Source organism: Capra hircus, chromosome 8 (genome assembly GCF_001704415.2).
Source record: "Capra hircus breed San Clemente chromosome 8, ASM170441v1, whole genome shotgun sequence".
Lineage (NCBI taxonomy): Eukaryota > Metazoa > Chordata > Mammalia > Artiodactyla > Bovidae > Capra > Capra hircus.
The window spans coordinates 74505577-74528602 of NC_030815.1; the positions used below are offsets into that span (position 1 = coordinate 74505577).

A 23026-nucleotide genomic window follows, 5' to 3' on the forward strand; every position below is an offset into this window, starting at 1 on the left:
GTATCAAAATAACCAGTATGCCTTATTTTTACCCTTACACACCCTAATTTTCAATGTATTCCTTCGGGAGATCATCCTGACCCCAATCATAGTATGTATCCACTTTATAAGAAAATGGAAACGGTTCGTTTTTCAGAAACATGCTTTAGCTGGCTGCTGGGCACGTCTCTTCCTAAAAGCAGGAAATCCTTGAACTGGACCAACTTCATCATCCCATTCCTTTTATTCTCAACTACTTGAGATTATACCATTTTAGCCATTGGTTTTTCTTTTCTTTTTCCCATATTCAAATGAAGACATTCGGGGGTTAAAACAAACAAAACAAGCAGCCTAAGGAGGACACACCAGGACTTCCCTGGTGGTCCAGAGGTTAAGACGCCACACTTCCAATGCCGAGAGTGTGGGTTGGATTCCTAGTCAGTGAACTAAAAGGGGCTTCCCTGGTGGCTCAGTGGTAAAGAACCCGCCTGCCAATGCAGATGTGGGTTTGATCCCTGGGTCAGGAAGATCCCCAGGAGCAGGGAATGGTTACTCACTCCAATATTCTCGCCTGGAGAATTCCATGGACAGAGGAGCCTGGTGGGCTATAGTCCATAGGTCGTAACAGAGGTCAATAGAGACTGAGCAACTAATCAACAACAACAGTGAAAAAAGATCCCACATGCCTCAGGGCGCAGCCAAAAAAATTTTAAAAAAAGACACAGCAAAACATTCAGATTACAAGGCGGTTTATTGAGTTAGGGGCATGTGAGCAAGTTCCTCCGGTGATCAGCAAACGCAGGCATCAGTGCGTTTCAGAGGAGTTCAGAGGAAAGAGGGGCTGGTGGGGTCAGGAGGGCCTCGAGCCCAGGGCCTGGTCACCTGGTGATGTGCAGAACTCTCTAGAGGGGCCTGAAGCTCATCTCAGGGGCAAGTGGGTGCAGATGCCCCCATACTTAGAAAAGCAACTTTCACGCCTCACTCCTCCCTGAGAAAGAAACAGGGGAGGGGAAGGTGAGGGCTGATAATCACTGAGAGGCAGCAACCAACACTTTGATTCTCATCAACCCAGAAAGAACATCCTCCAAAGAAAGAAACAAATTCCTAGTAGCTTCCCAACTTCCTGCGTGGGCTCTGGCTATAGCTCCAGTGACGCCTCTGCCCTGTGTTTTGGACCCCCAAGGAGCTGTTCGCCCCAGAGGGCCCGAGGTGGCAGTATTGCTGCAGCGCTTTTTCCACCACGTTTTCCATAAAGTTAGGACTGGAGACTTCCTGCAGGACCATCACAGTGATGGGGAAGGGGTTGAAGAGCTTCACAACCACCTTGGTGAGGCCAGACGGAATTCTGGGGTCAGAGCTGTGGGGATTCACTTGGAAGGAGAAAAAGTAACAAGGAGGTGGGGAAGATGGTCAACCCAGACTCAGCTGGCAACTAAAGTAAGGCTTCATTCGGATCTGTGGACCCCTTTGCTTTTCCCTAACCTCCACAACTAGACAACTTGGTGAACAGAAACGCCCTCAGAGACACTACTTTTTTGGGGTAAATGCCTTCCACAAAGGACCAGCCCAGGGGGAGCCCCCCCAAGTAAAACATGGTTTCTGAGCTGCCATGCTTCCTTTGGGCAGCAACAAGCCAGGCAGTGGTAGAAGAGGAATCAGGGAGAGAAAAAGAAACGTTTCCTGGTACTAGAGAGATGCTGCTTATCACTGGAGGAGAACAATGGATCAATTCATAAGGCATCCTACATGGGACAGGGCAGCTCTCCGGAAATAGAGCTCTGCAGCCAGGCAGACAGGTTCAAACACCTAGGTGATCACCCCTCAGGTAGGAGATGCTGGAGAAGCTGTTGAACCTCGCCACTTCCCCACCTGTAAAATAGGATCGTGACACTCGGCCTCATCAAGCAATGAGGTCTCCGTGCACCGCTGCACCTGAGTGTTTGCTTCCTGCAGTAGGACAAGTGCTCCATCAAAGCAGACATGCCCCCGTGAGCATCTTGATCCTGTTTCACCCCCGGCGGAGGAACACGTGACCTCCAGACTGCACCGCAAGTGCAGCTGCCATGTGTGGCCAGCATGGACTAACCGTGGAGACCTGCAGATGGTACTGGTCGTCGTTCTGCATGAGGTGGGCCAGTTGGGACACCCAGGTGAACTGCTCGATCAGCTGCTTGAGCAGGGCCGACGTGTCGAGCATATTCTGCTGGTAGGGCTGGAGCAGCTGGTCGCACAGCCTGCTGAACTTCTCCACCAGCTGCAGGGACTCGTTCAGCTGCTGGCGCAGCAGCGTCTGAGTCGGGATGTTGGCAGAACAGTCTGCCCAGAGATGGAAAGAACACAAACAAATGACAGAAATGTGAAGGGAGAGCTCAACAGGGATGAAGACAAATGGCAGTCAGGTCACACAGCCAGTACCTAAGGCAGAGCTACTCTGAGCGCCGTCTTTCCACCGTGTGTTCACTGTCAGCCCAAGACAAAGCAGAGAGCTCGCCCTGAGTGGAAATCAGCACATACTATCTTCATCAAAAAAGTCTTGCTCTGGGAGACAGTGTCAGCTGAAGTAAATTGTTTCAGTAACATCACTGACTTCTCTTTGGGTGCAAGATCCTGCCTCCCTGGAGACTGGCAAGGAGGGACATTGTCCACACCGCAAGAAGCATGGACTTCAGGGCTCCGTGTGCAAAGACTAGGAGCTCCTCTTTGCTGTCCCTGTCCCCCCAGGAGTCATTTCCAGAAACGGTGGACATTACCTGTGGCTGCCATTTGTGTGGTACCGCTATGCCCCAGGCATCACCGAACACTCTGGGTAGTGGTGATCTCTAATAGTCTGATGTATTCTGACGTCCAACAATGAAACTGAGGAGCACAAAGCTAAATCATTTGCCTAAAGTCACAGGATGAATTATTTGGCAGGCCAGGATGGTGAACTCAAGGCTTTAACTCCTAAACTTGGGCTCTTCCTATTGAGTCTGTGGCTCTGCAAAGTTCTCCAAGTTTGCCTGTATCTACAGAGTTGGAAATTCTGGCCCCAAGAACCTGGCTAGCAGAAGAGCCAGCCAGGATCCTCAGACCACAAGCACACAGGAAGTGAGGGGGTCCAGGTTTGCCCATCTGCCCAGTGTGGCTGGCTGCCAAGCTCACCAGAGAGTAGGGAAGTTCATTGCTTTTGGTCCCCCCACCCCACCACCCCAGCCACTGCAGGTGGTCAGGTAGACAAGGGTTGGAAACAATGCACTCTCTCTTTAAAAACTACTGTTTTTCTCTCCCTTAACTGTTGAAAAATATCCCCAAAAGAGCACATGAAACTCAAGCAAGTCAGGGAAAAGGAGGAGTTCTAAGCACACTACATCATGCTGGTTGTAATCACCTCTATTGGTTTAGGTTTAGTCACTAAGTCATGTGAAACTCTTTTCAACCTCATGGACTGTAGCCTACCAGGTTCCTCTGTCCATGGGATTCTCCAGGCAAGAATAGTGGAGTGAATTGCCATGCCCTTCTCCAGGGCATCTTCCTGACCCAGGAATAGAACTGGGGTCTCCTGCATTGCAGGCAGATTCTTTACTGACTGAGCTATGAGGGAAGCCCTTTAATCATTTCTATTAAATTAAAATAAAACATCAGGTGGAGCAAGACATGGATTATGAACAGTAACCTGGGTTGAAAAATATGTACAATGACTAACCTTAACTCTTCGTGCCAGAGAGTCATTGAAAATAAGGACAGTCATTGAGAACCAGGATGAAGTCTAGAGCAGTGGCTCTCACCTGGGATGAGAGTGCTGTCCCCATGGATATTTGACAAGGTCTGAAAACACTTTTGGTTGTCACAACTGGCAGGGTAGGGGATGGGAGGTTACTGGAGGCCAGAGATGCTGTGAAACACCTTACAGTGCCCAGGGCAGCCCCCATCACAAAGAATGATCTGGTCCAGGGGCTTCCCTGGTGGTCCAGTGGTTGAGAATCTGCCTTGCAATGCAGGGTCATGGGTTTGATCTCTGGTTGGGGAACTAGGATCCCACATTGCAAGCTGCAACAACTGAACCCACCGACTGCAATACATGACACAATGAGGGTCACGCATGCCACAGCTAGACCCTAAGCAGCCAAATACATAAATAAATATTTTTTAATAATTATTTAAAAAATGATGAAACCTATCATTAAAAAAAGAGAATGATCTGGTCCAAAATGCCAGGAGAATGGAAATTGCAAAAGGTCAGTCTGGAGGTCCCAGGCAGCACACGCTCCAAAGGTTGCAAGCACCTTAGATAAGAAGGCATAAATCTTTCTCAGTGCAGAAAAGAAAACCAGTGTTTCAGGAAGTTGTGATCAGTGACCGTTAAGATCAGTACCAGGGGCACCGATCTGAGCTTGGGCACCGGTGGGTCTCTTCTCCTGGCCCTAAGGTGACTTTCTCGCTGCGAGGTACTGTGCGATTTACGGTTTTCTAGCTATGATATTTTATGGGCTAAACCCAAGAGGCGTGCTTGTAGACTCACCTTACTTCTTCATAGATCAGCCTCATATAGCACTTGTACTTTTGCAGTGGCTTCTAAAATCACAGCACTGAGATTAGGAATATTTAACCAGACTCTGAAGGCCTGCCCAGGCACCCAAAAGAATTAAGTAACAGCAAAGCCACAGGATCGATCCACTTGTTGGAGTGGTAGTGGGGGGATATTAATTCTTTCCTTCTGAGCATAAACTTTTGTGAGCCAGGAAGTGTGTCTCTGCTTTTATAGCTGTTACCTCCAAGTAGGAAGAATTCAGTTCCCCCGATAAAACAGAGAGCAACAGCAGAAGAGAGCTATTTCCTTTGCCTCGGGGACCAACCAACCACAGGGAAGGTGGCCAGGAAGTGAAGGTACCACAAAGTGAGACCTGTATGTTCAGGGCAGAGAACACAGCAGCACTGGTGGGGAACACACTCCAGGCACCCCACAGGAGGGGTGGCCTGTAATCCTGAGCAGGTCACTGGACCTTCTCTAACTCAGTCTCCTCTGTAAGATAGGCAGCCACCCCAGTTATCCAAGGGAGAAGGGTAAATATGAAGTGTTTAGAAGAAGAGTGTTCAGTAACAAACACTTGGCAAGAGTTTAACAGAGTCCACACTGTCGAAGGGTTTCCTCAATGGCTCAGTGGTGAAGAATCCGCCTGCCAATGCAGGAGACTCAAATTCGATCCCTGGGTCGGGAAGATCCCTTGGAGTAGGAAATGGCAACCCACTGCAGCATTCTCGTCTTGGAAATCCCATGGACAGAGGAGCCTGGCGGGCTATATAGTCCGCAGGGCTGCAAAGAGATGGACACGACTTAGTGACAAAACAACAGTAACAGCAACATACTGTCTAAATTTTCATCGTCTGCAGCCAAAAATGAGGGTGTCTACTGGGTTTAGCCCTTGGGGACAGACTAACTGGAGGAAGTCACAAGATGACAGCTTTTTAGAAAGCACAGCTGCCTCTCCTATCGTCAGCCTGTTAACCATGAACTGATGCGATAAGCATTGGGTTGGCCATAAAGTTCTTGGGGTTTTTCCACAAAATGTTATGGAAAAACCTGAATAAACTTTCTGGCCAACCTGATACTTTGTATTCTGTCTCCCAACTTTGGGGACAACTCTGCATCTTAAAAGATGCTTACTCCTTAGAAGAAAAGTTATGACCAACCTAGACAGTATATTCAAAAGCAGAGACATTACTTTGCTGACTAAGGTCCGTCTAGTCAAGGCTATGGTTTTTCCAGTAGTCATGTACGGATGCGAGCATTGGACTGTGAAGAAAGCTGAGCACCGAAGAATTGATGCTTTTGAAGTGTGGTGTTGGAGAAGACTCTTGAGAGTCCCTTGGACTGCAAGGAGATCCAACCAGTCCATTCTGAAGGAGATCAGCCCTGGGATTTCTTTGGAAGGAATGATGCTAAAGCTGAAGCTCCAGTACTTTGGCCACCTCATGCGAAGAGTTGACTCATTGGAAAAGACTCTGATGCTGGGAGGGATTGGGGGCAGGAGGAGAAGGGGACGACAGAGGATGAGATGGCTGGATGGCATCACAGACTCGATGGACATGAGTCTGAGTGAACTCCGGGAGATGGTGATGGACAGGGAGGCCTGGCGTGCTGCGATTCATGGGGTCGCAAAGAGTTGGACACGACTGAGTGGCTGAACTGAACTGAACTGAATTGCATCTTAACCCTTGACCCCAGAGGGGGATCCAGGCAGAACCAAGCAAAGGACCCCTGTCCCACCAAGAGCCACAACTGGAAGGTAGCAGAGTCGGCATTTGAACTCCCATCCGCTTGATGCCCTAATGGCAGCCCCAGTGAGGTGCTGGGAGCCTGAGGACACAGGAGACCAGAGGGTCTCCGACTCACCCACTTCCAAGATCTCCTGGCACTTCACGCACTGGCCCTCCATCGACAGGCATCTTGTGGAGTTGGAGCTAATCTCCTTGCACACAGTGCGGTCATTGTTTTCTGAGGACACACAAGGGAAGTCACACAGAGCAACATGGGCCACCCCATCTCTCTGAGCCCTTCCATACCACTGTCTGGCCCTTTGAGATGGTTCTGCAGGCAGAGCAGGTTGGCATCGGGCTGTCTGCCTGCAGAAAGACACAGGCTTGGGTCAGCAGTGGTACTCCCTGCAGCGGGACCAGGAGGTGGTTCCTGGGGCCCCCTGAGCTGGGTATGGCCTCCCTCTCACCACTTCCACCTGTTGACACCTCTCCCACCTCCACATTTTCTGAGCTGTCCATACTTCTCTTTGGTATTATAACCTGTTTTGCTCTGCATTCTGTCTGGCTCATTTCTCTCCCCCTGGCCAGGCAGCAAGCCCCTTGAAGGCAGGAGTAAGATTCACCTTGGAACCTCCTTATAACACAGGGCACCCCTTGCCCCGACCTTATGATATGCAGTAAATGCTTATTCAAGTCAATTTGTTGTTTAGCCGCCAAGTCATGTCTGACTCTTTTGTGACCCCATGGACTGTAGCCCGCCAGACTCCTCTGTCCATGGGATTTCCCAGGCAAGAATACTGGAGTGGGTTGCCATTTCCTTATCCAGGGGATCTTCCTGACCCAGGGGTTGAACCCATGTCTCCTGCACTAGAAGGTGGGTTCTTCACCACTGAGCCACCAGGGAGGCCCATTCAAGCCAATACGCTCCTGTATTTCCAATCCATTACAAGCCAAACCCCAGTGCCAGTCAAACTGTAGCATTTAGGAGATGGGGTTGGCCAACCAGTGTCTATTGATTCACTGAAAGAAGACACTTCTAAAAGTTTTGGCTTTTCATGTCCATGTTAGAGTTCATTCATTCAAAAGATACTCACTGTGTGTCCATTCTCTACCAGACCATAAGGTTATAGCCACGAATAGCTCTCTTAACTGTACAGTGAGCTGATTATACAATTCATTGCCAATATAAGCATGGTGTCCACATAAAGCCACCTGAGTTCCCAAAACAAAGGGATCTAGTTTTCAAGAGCAGTGGTCTGCAACCTTTTTGGAGCGAGGGATCAGTTTTGTGGAAGACAATTTTTTCCATGGACCGAGGGGTAGGGGAGGGGGTTTCAGGATGATGCAAGAACATTCCATTTATTGTGCACTTTATGTCTGTTATTATTACACCAGCTGCATCTCAGATCAACAGGCATTAGATCCTAGAGGTTGGGGATGCCTGCTCTAGAGGAAATAGGGTCATGCCCACCAATTTTTGGAAGGACCTGGAAAACTCAAAAGAACACTGGTTCCAAGTCCTGTAGGGCTAGATTTGACCAGCCCAAATCCTGGTTTGGATCTTCCCAAACCAGGGATCAAACCCGCACCTCCTGCATTGCAGGTGGATTCTTTACCGCTGAACCACCACGGAAGCCCGTGAACCTCTGGGAATGCTCCTACACTCTGCATCAAAGGGGATGGTAGCCCCCTCCCCAGGTTGCTAGTGGGGGTTCAGATGGCATAGGCCAAGTCCTGGGCACAGATATGAGAATCTAATGCTCCCTACCTCCACAATCCCTTAGCTCCTTAGTTATTTGTACTTTTCTTTAGCATCACAGCCCATTTGACTGGGTTAAGCATCTCAATGAACCATGAGTTCTCACCCCCTCCTTCTCACCTCCTGCGAATTCCACCATGGGGAAGTGGTAGGGAGTCCTGTGCAGGTGGGCATCCATGGCCTGCTGGGCCTGGTGGATCATATTGTAGAAGGGCTGAAACACATCATGAAAGTTGAGGGGTTCCAACACAGGGAAAGGCAAATTCCAGGCAAAGCGGGATTTGGGATTAAAGAAGAGTGACCCCCTCGGGAATGAGCTGAAGGGGGAGTAGTACTGAGTGTCCTGGGGCCTCTGGGGAAAGAACCGGTCCTGGAAGAGTTCATCCATGGTGTTGGATGCCCAGTTGAAGCTGTCCTCCATGACGTCCATCACATGGCTCTGCTGCCGGTCATTCTCCATCAGGGAGTGAATGCGATCACCATTGATCCAGAAGTAGAAGGGGGAGCTCTGGTTCAGGAAATCCTCAAGCTGTGACAGGAGATGGAGGGTAATCAGAGGTGCCTCCCTTGTCAAGATGAGCCAGGCCTGTCCCGGCTGCACCTGGGACATCTAGGAGTCCCAGCAGGGGGTAGAAAGCCTGGCTGGGAATGGCTCCCCATCTCTGAAATGTCCAGGCCAGCCCCTTCCAATCTACTGACTCCAATGTGGAGGAGCAGGAAGACCTGTAAGACCAAGAAAGTCACGAGACCCACCAGGTGAGACTAGTCTGCTGTCCTCTTTGACCCCCTCCCCAATCAACCAAGTGCAAACTGACAGGACTCTGGGGAAGGGCAAAATTCATGAGTCCTAATTGAGCAAGGCCTATAGGGGAGTGTAGATGGATACTGGACATTGAAGTTGCTCAGTCATGTCCGACTCTTTGCAATCCCATGAACATTAGCCTACCAGGTTCCTCTGTCCATGGGATCTTCCAGGCAAGCATACTGGAGTGGGTTGCCATTTCCTTCTCCAGGAGATCTTCCTGACCCAGGGATTGAACCCAGGTCTCTTACATTGTAGGCAGATGCTTTACCATCTGAGCCACCAGGGAAGTCCAGATGGACATTAATATACTGCTGCTGCTGCTGCTGCTAAGTCACTTCAGTCGTGTCCGACTCTGTGCAACCCCATAGACAGCAGCCCACCAGGCTCCCCCGTCCCTGGGATTCTCCAGGCAAGAACACTGGAGTGGGTTGCCATTTCCTTCTCCAAATTAACATACTAAAAATTCTTAATTCCTTTTGCTAAAGTGGACACAGGGCTCTGTTCTACCGTGGAGCCATTTGTTACCTTATGCAGCTAAGAATTGCTGGATGAGAGTCTTCTAAGATGGTAAATACCTGACACAGGTGCTTTTCACCATCCCACATTACTGCACTCATAGCAGACATTACCAATAGATCACGACACTCTGGGCTCCAATGCAGCCAGAACTAATCAGTTGCAAATGGCATGTGAAATGAAGCTGTGATACTGTGATTTATCATAAGAAATATATATATGGTCTGGTTCCTGACAAGGAGGTCCTAAATCTCTTGGAATTTTCCGTGATAAGAGCAATCAAGGTGTCTTTGTTATGTTAGGAAAGTAACTTTTTGAAAGTAACTAAGGATGGGGGCTGATTGCTGGGAGAGCCAACTACATGATTAAAGGGTTAGAACTTTCAGCCCCAGCCCCTGATTTCTAGAGAGGGGAGAGGGGCTGGAGATTAAATCAATGACCAATGGCCAATGATTTAATCAATCGTGCCTGTGTAACGAAGCCTCTGTGAAATCCGAAAGGATGGGCTTGGGAAGCTTCTGGGTTGATGAACATATGCACCAATGAGACACAAAAGACTTCTGACTCAGAGAGGACAGGAAGGCTCCCCACCCCTCCCATCCCTATCTCTGGCATCTCTTCCATCTGGCTGTTCCTGACTTATACCCTTTTATTTTTATTACTTTTTTTAATGGATGACCAATGGGCTAGTCATCCATTGGTGGCTTTTCAAAAAATGATTTTACTTATTTCTGATTTTTAAACTTTATCTCTGGTTGTGTCAGGCCTTAGTTGTGTCACGTGGGACCTTTCATTGTGGTACACGGGCTTAACTGCCCTGTGGCATTTAGGATCCTAGTTCCCAACCAGGGTTCGAACTCATGTTCTCTGCACTGCAAGGTAGATACTTAACGACTGGACCACCGGGGAAGTCACCCAACTTATATCCTTTAATAATAAATTGATTATCTAGTATGTAAAATGTTTTTCCAGGTTTGTGGGCTTCTTGAACAAATTAATTGAACCCAAGGGGGCAATCCACCTGCAGTGTAGGAGATAATACGGGTTTGATGCCTGGGTCAGGAAGATCCCTGGGAGAAAGAAATGGCAACTTACTCCAGTATTCTTGCCTGGGAAGTCCCATGGACAGAGGAGCCTGTCAGGCTACAGTCCATAGGGTTGGAAAGAGTTGGACACAACTTAGTGACTCAACAATAAAAGGAAGCGGTCATGGAACACTCTAATCTACAGCCAGCCAGTCAGAAGCGCAGGTGAGCACCTGGACTCATGATTGGCGGTTGAAGTCGGGGGTGGGCGTGGCGGGGCAGACTTGTGGGACTGAGCCCTGAAGCTGTGGGGTCTGACGCTATCTCTAGGTAGATGGGGTCCGACTTGAGTTGAACTGCAGGGCACCCGGCTGGTGTGGGAGAACCCCTTGGTAGGGACTTGGAACTCAATGCAGAATCAAAGAAGCATATTCAGTTCTCATTCCCCTGCCTGAGCCATGCTGTACTGAAGGGGCGGGGCCCCTTCACCCGGTGGCCAACCAGTCCTGAGCTGCTGCTGCACACAGGAGCATAGAACTTCACGCAGGTCTGTTGCAGGCAGGGCTTACACTCGTCCCAGAGGGCCATCATGGTCTCATTGCACACCTCCTGGGATGCCTTCAGCTTGGTTTCGGAATCCCTGGTGTCATTCAGGGCATTCCGGGGGATGACACAGGCTGGCTTAGCCACAGAAACCATGGGCTTCCCCCTCCCGAAGCAGGCATGGGTGCCCACCCCCAACTCTGCCCAACCTGGGCACATGGGGTGCTTATTTCCATCCCGCTCTGGCTCACAGGTCCCACATTTGCCACCAGGATGTCCCTTCTCATCTGGTTTTAAACATCCTCCCATCTTCATCCTGCTCGTTAGTCCTTTCTGGCCACTAGAGCCCATCTAGACATCTTTCTCTGATGCTGCACCTACTGTCTTTACCCCGAGACTCCCCCCTTCTCACTAAATACCCCACTTTCTCCTCTCAACTTCAGGAATTTAAATGTCATCTTCCAAAGCTTCCTTGAATCTTATTTTTCTATGGCAACCACAGTCTGCAGCATGCCATGGGAATAGGTAAGTTTCTGAAATCAAAATCACACCTGCTACCAAAAGTCTCTAACATGACCATGATATTTGATCCAGGAATTCTGCAAGAATCTATCCCAAGGAATCCCTGCAATCAAGGAAAAATCTGTATGCCTGAAGATATTTTTTATAAGATTCATGAATGGCAAAAAAAAAAAAAAAACAAAAAAAAATGGAGTTAACTCAGATGTTCAAAACTAGGGGACAAGTTAAGGAAATAGTTGTACCTACAAATGGTAGCAAGGACAACATTACCAAGGATGTTTGTAATAAGTGTTAAATATTACAATAAGCATTTCTCATGTTAAAAAATTCATGAGTTTGAGTACAGCCACTGTCCAAAAAGTATAGAAGAGAAAAAGTAGTAAGAGATCAAACTTAGGTATCCTTAGATACCTAAGGAATCGTCCTAAAGTAAAAGGATTATGGAAAAACTTTTCTTCTGCTTTTCTATATTAAAATCTTGAAAAATAACTGATTTCAAGAATTAAGTAGACCATTTATACCCCCAGATGAAGCTGCACTAGGAATGTCTGACCAGGAGGAGCCATGTGAAATCTTCTCCTGCTCCATGTCCCCTGTCCCCTGGTCTGTGTCCACTGCCTCTTGCTCCCAAATGGGGAAGGCTACCATACCTTCTATGAGGCCAATTCACAGGCAATTCTTTTCTTTCCGGTTCTCATATTTCTCAACTGAGATGTCATGGAGTCTTTTTCCAAACATGATGTGCTTTATAGAACCTGGATTGTCAAATATCAATTTCCAGTGAGAAACACAAATATTCAAGAACAAGACTTGCCACTTCTCAGTGGACTCTAGGAGGTTTCTCACAGCATGGCAGGAATTTCTACTCACGCCAAGAAAGGGCATTAAGTTTCAGAGAAAGTTAGAGCTGCACCCAGGCCAACATTTCTGCAAGTGGCTACCATGAAATTGTGCTACAAGCTATCAGGAAAAAAAATAAATGGATTTCCTGGTCAATTGGATTTGGAAAGCACTTGGGTTAAATGAAGTTACATGTGTTTCTTTACTGCAGAACTTCTCTGAGTCTTTATAATGATTTCACCCCACACATTATGGACCACTGGCCCCATCTCAGCATCTCTGTCATTAGGGGTAGGGTAGCAATCAGAGTAGAATTTGAGGATACCCTGACAAAGACTATTGATTTTTTAAATAAGCTGGGCTTTCCAGGTAGCAGTAGTGGTAAGAACATGCCTGCCAGTGCAAGAGACATTTAAAAGACATGGGTTTGATTCCTGGATCAGAAAGATCCCCTGGGAGAGGAAATGGCCACCTGCTCCAGTATTCTTGCCTGGAGAATCCCATGGACAGAGGAGCCTGGCGGGCTACAGTCCATGGGGTCTCAAAGAGTTGGACACAACTGAGGGACTGAGCACAGCACAAATAAGCTGTTTATTGAATGACTGGTTTAGTTGTGTATGTTCACTGTTGATTTAGGTGTCTCTTTACAAAGGAGTCCAGAACTCAGATGTGGGCAATACAGTGTGTGCCTGCTATACCCCCAAAGGTATTACCCACACTAGATAAGCTTCCTGAAGGTAGGGTGCCATCCCCCTTCTAACCCGTGACAGTGACAGACCCTACCCAAAGCCAATGTTGGAGCTTGCACACAATCGGAGTTTAGAAAAATCTATTGAAAAGAATCTGGCAGCAGGCTTGTAAGGAAACCAGATCCAAAATCTCACCTCTTGAAGCTTTCAAAAGCGAATAAACCTTCCCTATTTGTTAACCACAGCCCCTGGTATCAGATGACACAGTGGGAAAGGAAGGAGGGCAGGTCACCATGGCAACCTGGCAGGGCACCTGGAAGAGCAAGGGCCACTCCCTCCCTCCAGCACAGAGGATCAAGGTTGGGGCCACGGAGCTCTTCCTCACCGCTTTCTTCTTCTTGGCTTCCTCTAGAGAGCTGTGCAGTAATTTGCGCTCTTCGTTGGTTTGTTCTATGTCGGTCTTTGTTTCACCTCCTTGAGGGCATTTTTAATTTCTTTATTCACATACTTACTCCCCTCGGTGGACGTTTCTGCAGGAAAAGGGCAGAGAGGTGGATGATATGAACGGGTGGTGCTGGGAATACAATCCTGGAACCAGCTGAAAGGGTCAGAAAGTCCAGTGGATCTAGGGGCTGCCATGGCTGGGGTACCCCTGGCAAGCAGCCTTCAGGGTCCCAGCTTCACTCTGACACAGGTTCCATTCCAGGTTCCATTTCCAGGGCGCACTAAAGACCCAGGGCCTGAGAATCAATTACCCAGCTGCTCAGAAATGCAAACACTGGAGCAGACACACCCAGAGAAATAACCCATTCTGCCCCTGGGGCTCTGGAGGAGCAGCCTAACTAACTGCAGAAGAAAATGTTCAAGGAAAAAAAAAATCCTGGAAGGATAATTTGATGTTTAAGCATCAAAATATAAAATAATATCCTTTTGGATACAGTCCTTTCTGGAATGCAGTTTAAGCAAACATCTGAACTTCGGTGGTCTTTGTTCCAATGCATGGTGTCAGGTGACGGGGACACCGAGCTGACTTAATTACACCATCCCACAAGGAGACTGTGATCAGACACACCACATCGTTTGACAAATACAATGAGACAATGTTACCAAAGTACGGAAAGTAATAGCCCAGGCTTCTCCGGTGCTTATCCTGGGCCAGGCACCATGCTGGATTTTATCTAAGATTTATCTAATGCATTTTATCATATGCATTTTATCTAAGACTCTCAACACCGCCTTCACCTCATTGCATAAATGAGGATGAAGAATCATAATGAGATCAAGATACTCACCCACAGTTATACAGCTGGGAGGGTGGAGATAGACTCCCACCCACCTCTGATCTCAACATTTGGGTTTCTAACTACTACCCCAGAGAGCTGGTCAGCTCACAGGACAAGAGTGGAGCAGAGGGAAGACAGGTGTCAGGAAGGACCTAGCAGAAGAGGGGAACCAAAAGCTAGGCTCCGAAGGATGACAAGCCCTCCTAATGAATGATATTTTCTCTTTCCTGAACCCAGGGCATTGGTTTTGTAGGTGGAAAGGTGGCAGACACAGGTAGTAAGCGTTATGGAAACTCAAGAGGCAAGTCCACAGAGGCCCCAATGGTCCAGGCTTCATGGAGCTTCATGGTGGGCTGTGTGGGTGCTGGGCCAAGCTGACTGGGAACAGAGCAGCCAGATGAGATACAAGATTCAGAAAGGGCTTGGGGTCACAGCACCATTCCCCAACCAAGCCTCAACACCTCCCGAAAGTGCTTTTCAAGGGCCTGAAGCAGTGACAGCCTCAGACCCTCTGAGTTGACACCGGGAAATAAATCCATTTATCATCCCCAGCGTGAGACTTGAGGCAGGAGGCATGGATAGAAGTAGAGTGAGGCGAGGAGGACAGTGGTCTTCAGGAAGTATAGAAAGGGAGGGGCAAGGCCAAAGGGACTGGTGGGTTGGGGGCATGGTGGGGGGAGCATGGAGGGGCAAGGAGACTCCCCAGAAGAAGTCCTGCTGGGAGCAGCGCTTGTCTGCTCCACCAGGTCCCTTTCACTTGGCTGTTCCCTCTAAGCCCACAGCAGGGCTTCCCCCAAGGTCCTCCCACCATCACTTGGCTGGCTGCCCTGAGCCCTGGACCAGCTGGTCTTACACAATGGAGCCTTTCCCCAAAGCTGAAGTTGTTGCAAAACAAAAATCCTTCTCCCTGCATCCCTCTCCCACCCCGCACCCCTCCTCCTCACAACTGCTCATCTGAACTCACCCGCTTCACCCTAACAAGAACGGGAAGGGGCTCTCCCCTTCCTGAAACGATGCACACCCTGAAGCCGTTCTCAGCTCCTCCACAGGTCCGCTGGAACCCTTGAGAGAAAATGAATAAGGCAAGTCTCTCCTGAGACACAATTATTAAGGCAGCTGGGCTGTGGTCCCTGAGCAGCGTGGGAGAGGAGAGCGGGTCACTGCCCTCCTCAGAGATGGTGGGTGGGCAGCTAAGCCAAGGTGCTATCTTAGGCCTGCCAGGCACTGCCCCTGCTGCTCACTGAGGCCTGAAATGCCTGGAGCAGGGACAGAGGCTTTGTCACGCCAGAGAGAAACACCTCTCCAGCAGAGCACTCCTCCCCCATAAGTGAAGGCTTTGTAGAAATCCATACCCCAGCCTTTGAAATAGGCTGTGACTGGAAGACAGGGCATTGGGTCCTGAAGAAAAGAAACCCAGGGAAGCCAAAGGTAGGAGCACTAGATGAGGAGTCTGGAAACCCAGGGGTCAGTACAGGATCTCCCATCAGGAGCCTGGGGACCATGGGAGTCATGGAGCTGAGACCTGGGACAGGGACCCGTCTCCCACCCAATCCCCTCAGAGGTAAGGCAGAACCCAGAAACAGGCTGGGGCTCCCCAAGGCCTGCAACAAGCTGGTGGCAACCCCAGGATGAGAACCCAGCCCTCCCAACCCTCCAGCCCAGTGTTCTTTCCTTGTCACCAAGTCACTGATATCTAAGCCTCAGTTTCTCCATCTGTAAAATGGACGTAATACAGATCTCAGAGATGTGAATGTGTTCTGCAAACACAAGGGTCTTATGTCATCATTGCAAATTCTGACTCCTTCAAAAATAGACATAGGACCAAATGTGGGCACTGGCACAGTATCTTTTGGGGAAGCGGGAGGAGATGGCACTTACAGAGGGGCAGAGGAAAGGAAGCAGGCACACAGAGGCCACTTGTGGTCCTTCCCTGCTGCTCCAGGTACTTTAAAGTATCTGGGAATTAGCTGGGAGTCTTGTTATCACACCAGATTCTGATTCCGAGACTGCTGTGCTAAGAAGCTTGCAGATGATACTGATACTAGCCCAAGGGTAGTACGAGAACAGTGGCTGTGGGGCCAAATTGCCCTCCCTTTGCACTGACTCCCCTTCCCTCCCATCTCCAGACTAGGGCACCTGGTTGCCAACTGCTCTGATTAAACAGAGCATATTGAAAAGCAGAGACATTACTTTGCCAACAAAGGTCCGTCTAGTCAAGGCTGTGGTTTTTCCAGTGGTCATGTATGGATGTGAGAGTTGGACTGTGAAGAAAGCTGAGTGCCGAAGAATTGATGCTTTTGAACTGTGGTGTTGGAGAAGACTCTTGAGAGTCCCTTAGACTGCAAGGAGATCCAACCAGTCCATTCTAAAGGAGATCAGCCCTGGGATTTCTTTGGAAGGAATGATGCTAAAGCTGAAACTCCAGTACTTTGGCCACCCCATACGAAGAGTTGACTCACTGGAAAAGACTCTGATGCTGGGAGGGATTGGAGGCAGGAGGAAAAGGGGACGACAGAGAATGAGATGGCTGGATGGCTTCACCGACTCGATGGATGTGAGTTAGAGTGAACTCCGGGAGTTGGTGATGGACAGGGAGGCCTGGCTTGCTGCGATTCATGAGGTCGCAAAGAGTCGGACATGACTGAGCAACTGAATTGAACTGATTAAACAAGCCTCTCAAAGGCTCTCCTTTCCCCAAAGGAAGCCATGGGGAAGACACTGTCACGCAGAGTAAGCTGCAGGGTTCAAAGCCCAAAGCCCAAGCTCCTCTCCTACTCCCTCCCCAAATATAGCAAACTCATCCAAAAAGAAAAACAAAACAATTCGCCTGTAATTCACACCCTCCAGAGGCAACCAGTAGCACTATGGTCTCTTTCCTCTTTTCTGTGTATTTGCATACAGTTGGATCCTTTTCATCCACTATCTTCAAATACACTCAAAGCACAGTTTTGCAGCTGTGTAACAGTCTCTTACCTGGTGTACCTTATTTTGCCATCCCACGTGGCTGATCATTTAAATTGTCTGTAATTTCCAACTATTATTATAACGAACTCTCAAAAGCATCCTGTTACAATACCAGCACTTACTCTTAAATTCCTAACCCCACTCTTAAATAGTAATAATCAGCTTCTTTTTTCAATAGGTCCAGAAATTCTGAAAGGTCAAGACTTGGGTTCTAATCTCAATTCTGATACCTATTTTCTGGGTATCTTTAGAGATTTTTCTTTGTTTATCCTTCCAGATTTTCATTTATAAGATGTGACAGTTTGAATCAGATGTCTGAAATCTGAGGAGGTTGTGCGACGTTTCTCTGATGTACGCATTAGGAAGCAGCTCTGCCACTCCAGCAGCAGCGTCAGTTCTCCAAATGTCAGTTTCCCCATCTTCACAAAGTAGGTTCACTAACATCTACCCTGTTTACCCCACAGAACTGTGATTGGAGTTCATGAACAAAGGGGCTCCCGAGTCCCTGCCTGTGCGCCGACCCCACAATTTTCGGTCCCCAACTCGGTTCCTTGGCGATGGGGCTCCAGCCACCTCCCTTCCCTGGATCTTCCGACTCCACCCAAAGCGCCCCCTCTGACAGCCCTGGGACTACCAGCGACCATCCTCTCCTCGCCTGGCGGCCCCCCACCCCGACCCCTACGCTCATCTTCCCGGCGGCGGGGGTCTGCGCAGGGGACTGGAAGAGTGGGGACATCTCACCCACAAGCCGCCCACAGTGGCTTGTGGGGACGCCGCCCACAAGCTTCTGGCGACGCCGCGCGCACTGCACGGTGAGGCTCCCGTGTTTACAGCGCTCCGCTGCGTGTACACCCACTTTGGGAATGGCTCCAAACCTGCAGGACGCCGGAAGAATGCCTTAGAAAGCACTGAGAGCTTTCCGGAAGCCGGCGCGGGAAGCGATGCGGAGATGCGGGGGCGTGGGCATTTGGGGAGGTCGGTCAGGTGCAGCACCCCGCGGGGAGCGTAGGGAGAGGGGCGTTCGGCACAGCGAAAGGCTCCGGTGGAGACAGACGCTGGGGTGCTGGGTCGCACCCAGGGCGCTCAGTGCTGGGGCACGGCGCCCCAGGAGGGGAGAGCCTGAGTTCACATGCACGGCGAGCGCCCAGCTCCGCAGGAGTGGAGGGATGCTCCGCGCCCCTGTCTGGTGCCCCCAAATAAAACCTCAGTTCCGCTGCGGGATTGAACTTTAATTTTTCAAATGTGCCACTCCTTCGGCTCCATATAACAGCATCAGAAATATCGGGGGTGTGATGGAGAGGGATGTTGTGATGCAACACAGAAAGTATGAAATGATGGCTTCCCAAACCACTACAGTGACCTGGTGGTCCCTTGGCAGACCTGCTAGGCTGCAGGAAACAGAAACAGGTTCTTAGGGATGAACAGAACATTCATTTAGAAGATTAGAAGGCCTCCCTGGCTTTGAGTCCCAGACTTGAAGTAAGTGTGGTCCCCATCCACTTGAGACCCAGCCAAACCAGGTGGGCTTCATGAACACGGGACCCTGCTGCCCCATGCGTTGTTTGATGAGCTACTGTCCAAGTCTTGAAATTCTCAATAGTTTTTGAACAAGGGGCCCTGCGTTTTCATCGTGCATGGAGCCTCACAAATTATGCTGCTGATCCTATTTGCAAAGGGACTTACTGATCACCAGCCCCAAGTTCCCTCTGCTGGCAGGAGGAAGCTTGCCAACAGACTCTCTGTGGCAGGGGCCTTTGATGGGGTAGAGGGGTGAGAGCAGTCATGCCACTCCCTAGCAGGGAGAGGACCAACCCAGAAGCTGTACAGGCATAGCCATTAATACTTCCTGGGGAAGAAACAGTCAGGCACTCTGACCCAGGATGTTTGAGCCCTAAAAGAAAGGTCTAGGGGCTTGAGCGTGGTTCTCGTGCTGGCTGGGGGGAGATGGGGGCGCAGGGCAGGTGTGGGCAGTATGGTTCACTCGCCAACTGAAAACCAGCAAGTTGAGGGGCTCAGAGGAGAGTTGTACGGCCAGGGGCTGAGTTTTCCTGCTCATAATTTTCAATATACAGCTTCAGATCCCGTCTCCAGTTGCTCAAGGTCCAGGGGCAACTAGAAACCCCCCTCCCACCTTTTCAGGAAGGAGCACAGAGGGAGCTTCTAGGGATGAGCAAGTGGGGGTGGGGCATTGCACGGAATTCTGACGCAGTCTCAGCTCTGTCCTGAGGCTCTGGGTGACCCTGGCCAGACCAAAGATTTAACCCTCACGTTCCACACCCTGCTCCTCAGTTCTCAGTTTCTTCCTTCTGGACAGTAAGGAATCTGGAATGTATCATCTCTGAGGTCCTCTTCAACCTCACCAGGAGCAATGCCAAGTGTGAGAAGATCATCAGCCCAGAAGGAAAAGGAAAAAATCCAGCCAGAATTTGCAATAGTATTTCTCCTTTAAGGCTTCACTTTATCTTCCTGAAAAAGTCTAATTATCAGTAACAGCTACATTTTCTATGGAAACTACCCCTGTTTAGCATCCTATCAATGCCCAAGGCCAAAAGGACTCTCTTTGAGCATGCTCCTTGTAACTTTTCTGTTCTGTGACTCCCCCAGCATCCGTCCGATACAGGAGGCACAAATCTGTAATAATTATATTTAAAAAAATCAGACTTTGGAGGACAAGGCAAGGAGATCTGCCTTAGTCAGCTAAAGTAGGGGAAGGGAGGAGAAGACAGGATTGGGAGAAAAGAACGTGATTCACAGCTTCAACTGTGGTCCTCTGGGAGGAATTACTTGATGACTCCAGCTCTTAAGCACACAAGGCTCAGAAGATAAAACTTGAAGGAAAAGAGTGCACTGTAAATGCATCACTGGATTTTAAATAGTCTAAGTAGATCACGGAGGCCAGTTGGTGCAGCCCTCACCCAATAGTTGATTCTTTCTTTTTAACTTTTATTGACCTGCAGTTGATTTCCAATGTTGTGTTAGTTTCAGGTATACAGCAAAGTGAATCAGTTATACATATTCTTACATCCACTCTTTTACATTCTTTACCCATATAGGTCATTACAGAGTATTTGTTACCTAGTTTATATATAGTAGTGTGTATATGTAAATCCCAATCTCCCAATTGATCCCTCCCCTCCCCTTAACCCCTGGCAACCATAAGTTTGTTTTCTAGATCTATGATTCAATTTCTGTTTTGTAGAGACGTTCATTTGTACCGTTTTTAAATTTGTTTTTAAGTTTTTATTGAATTTGATACCACATTGCTTCTGTTTTATGTTTTGGGTTTTGGCCACAGGTCATACAGGATCTTAGTTCCCTGACCAGGGATCGAACTTCTACTCCCTGCTTTGGAAGGCAAAGTCTTAACCATTGGACCACCAGGGAAGTCCTCTTTTTTTTTAGATTCCACTACTTGATTCTCAACTCCCCACCAACCACCACCACTACTGCCACATTCCATCAGGTAGTCATCCTGCCTTTGTTTGGATGCTCCCAATAACTGGGAGCTCACTACCTACATGCACGAAATCATCTGGAAAACTGTCCATAGAACTTGGTGAAGTCAGGGCCTGGCTCCTGCAAGGGACAGTCTCAAACCCAGGTCTGTCCTCTGAAATCACACAGAGAAAACCCAATCCATCTCCCCACTGCTAGCCCTTAGCTATTCAAAGGCATCTGGTCATTTCTCCCAGCATTTCCCCAGGTTTCTCGCTGCCTGCTCTGTCATTGTTTGCAAATTCTTCCCCAACCCTTTGGCCTTCTGCACGTTACCACTTTTGAGCCCTGGGCCTGCCAATACCAGTGAGGACTGACCACAGGCCAGAGCAGGACCACCTGCTCCCTTGCTGGAACACTCAAGATAAGCTTTTATTTAGCTGCTGAGTCACTTGGTTGATTCATATAGAATTCATCATCTTTTTGGCAGACACTGCTGTTTAGTCATTTTTCTTCTATCACGGACTTAGGCGGTCAGGTGTGGGGTTTGGGCTTTATTTTTTTTCTTGGAGTGGGGAGGAGGCCAGGAGAAAGTAAAGAACTTTACGTTTATCTGCTCATCTCTTTCTGCTTTGCCCACCATCTCTCCCTTGCTAGGTGGTGTCTTTTTTCTGCACCCCAACACCACCACCACCACCATGGTCCAGCTCTGTGCCAGCAGCGTGGCAGTTTAGCTACCGCTGATGGAAGTGGAACAAGCTAGAAATGGATGAGAGCAGTAAATACTCCATGGCCTATAATTAAGAATCACTCTCCAGGCTCTAATTATAATTTGGGTGTATTCAGTCATAAAAAAATAATGGATAATAAAATCAGAAGTGATAAAATTAGCCTAGAGCTGATGCAGAGGCATCCTGACTGCTGTTTCAGGGCTTCCTTAGGTCCAGAAACAGTTAGTCCATCCACTGTGTTTCCCTTATTTTCCCAAATAGGATCTCTCTGCGAAAAGATCTGATGCTAGTCTCTCTTGAGTTGCTTTTCATGGACCTACAACTAGACAAATATTACCTAAACTATCTTCACTGTTAATCTTTTATTGGTATAAGAGATTCTGAAGTTGGGATTGTAAGGTAAAAGAGAATATGTCATGTTAATGTTAATATATACAGGCTAATGGTAGCAGCAGCACTCACTGTCTCTGAGAAAACCCAGTTCCCATGAGACCATCAGTCTGGATGTAGTTGTCCTTTTGAATGTTTGCCACTCTGGTGGGTAAAACTGACATTTTACTCTCTTACTATCTTTGTTTATTGTTTTCAGCTATTCACTTTAAAATGAAATTTCCTTTTCTGTGACTTGCTTATTCGTAGTATTTGCTCGTTCTGTTGGGTTAGTCATCCTTTTTTAAATTGAAGTGTAGTTGGTTTACAGTGCAGCCATTTTTCTACCGATGTAGATCCAAATCTTACTGGAGAAACAATGAAAACCCTTTGGCAAAGTGAATGGGGTTGAGGGGAGGTGGGATAAATTTGGGATTAAAGCCGGAGGCTTTCTCATTAGCACTGCTTGAGAACTGCCTGGAAGAGGGAATCCTAGAGATGGTCCTGTGGGCCCTAGACTACAGTCAGGGAGACAAGACAAGAAAGAGAGAGAGAGAGGGAGATGTAAATTCTGATAGAAACCTGGCAGGGCTGCTCCCTCTCTGATGGATCTTGGTATGGTGGACACGGCAACAGTCCCCACTGGCCTCTTTCTAGTTCTTGGACACTCCATGTCTTCACAAAACTCTTTGGGAGTAGCTGCAGTGCTAGACAAGTACAAGGTCTTAAGTTTCCAGGTATTTCTATATAGGTATCCCCACCCAACCACCTAACATGTCTCCAAAATCTACAATTTGCATTCCTCCACCAAGAGAAGGGCCAAGACCCTCCCACTAAATTGGATGGAAAAAGCAAAAATGAAAAGCAGATGCCCCAGATCCACACCCTCTGTTTCTGCACCCAGAACCTTCTACTGGATACACTGCTCAGACTTTAATGTCTATAGAGGGGTCCCGAAATGTCAGGGACAAAATGTGAAGTTTCATTTGAAAATTGTGCCAAATAACTGCATGTTAGTCAGAGTAACTTATATAACATGCCAGAGTTTTGGGGTGGTGGGTTTTAATGCTGTCAAAGTACAGTTCACCAGTGCTGAGACACTTACCTATTCCAGAGCAGGAGACAGATGGTAGGCTAGCTGCAACATGTGAGGGAGAGCACTTTTGCTTGGAGGACTTGTTGCCCTAACATTGGACCAGACCTGGAACCACTGGCATCTTCAAAAAGCCCTTCTAAGCATTACCCCACCAACAAATCAGATGCAAGAGCTGAGAGGTCACTCATAAATCTTGGTATATAGTTGGTCTATGCAGGCCAAATGGAATAAATCCA

General features: G+C 48.5%; 1 protein-coding gene across 1 annotated transcript; it reads right to left on the bottom strand.

The window, feature by feature from the left end:
- Positions 1084–18714, bottom strand: LOC102183600 (clusterin). Its single transcript, XM_018052776.1, is given in 9 exon segments — positions 1084–1349; positions 2062–2295; positions 6350–6451; positions 8093–8501; positions 10808–10977; positions 13297–13377; positions 13380–13442; positions 17901–18034; positions 18677–18714. Coding segments are annotated over 9 exon segments (1497 nt in total).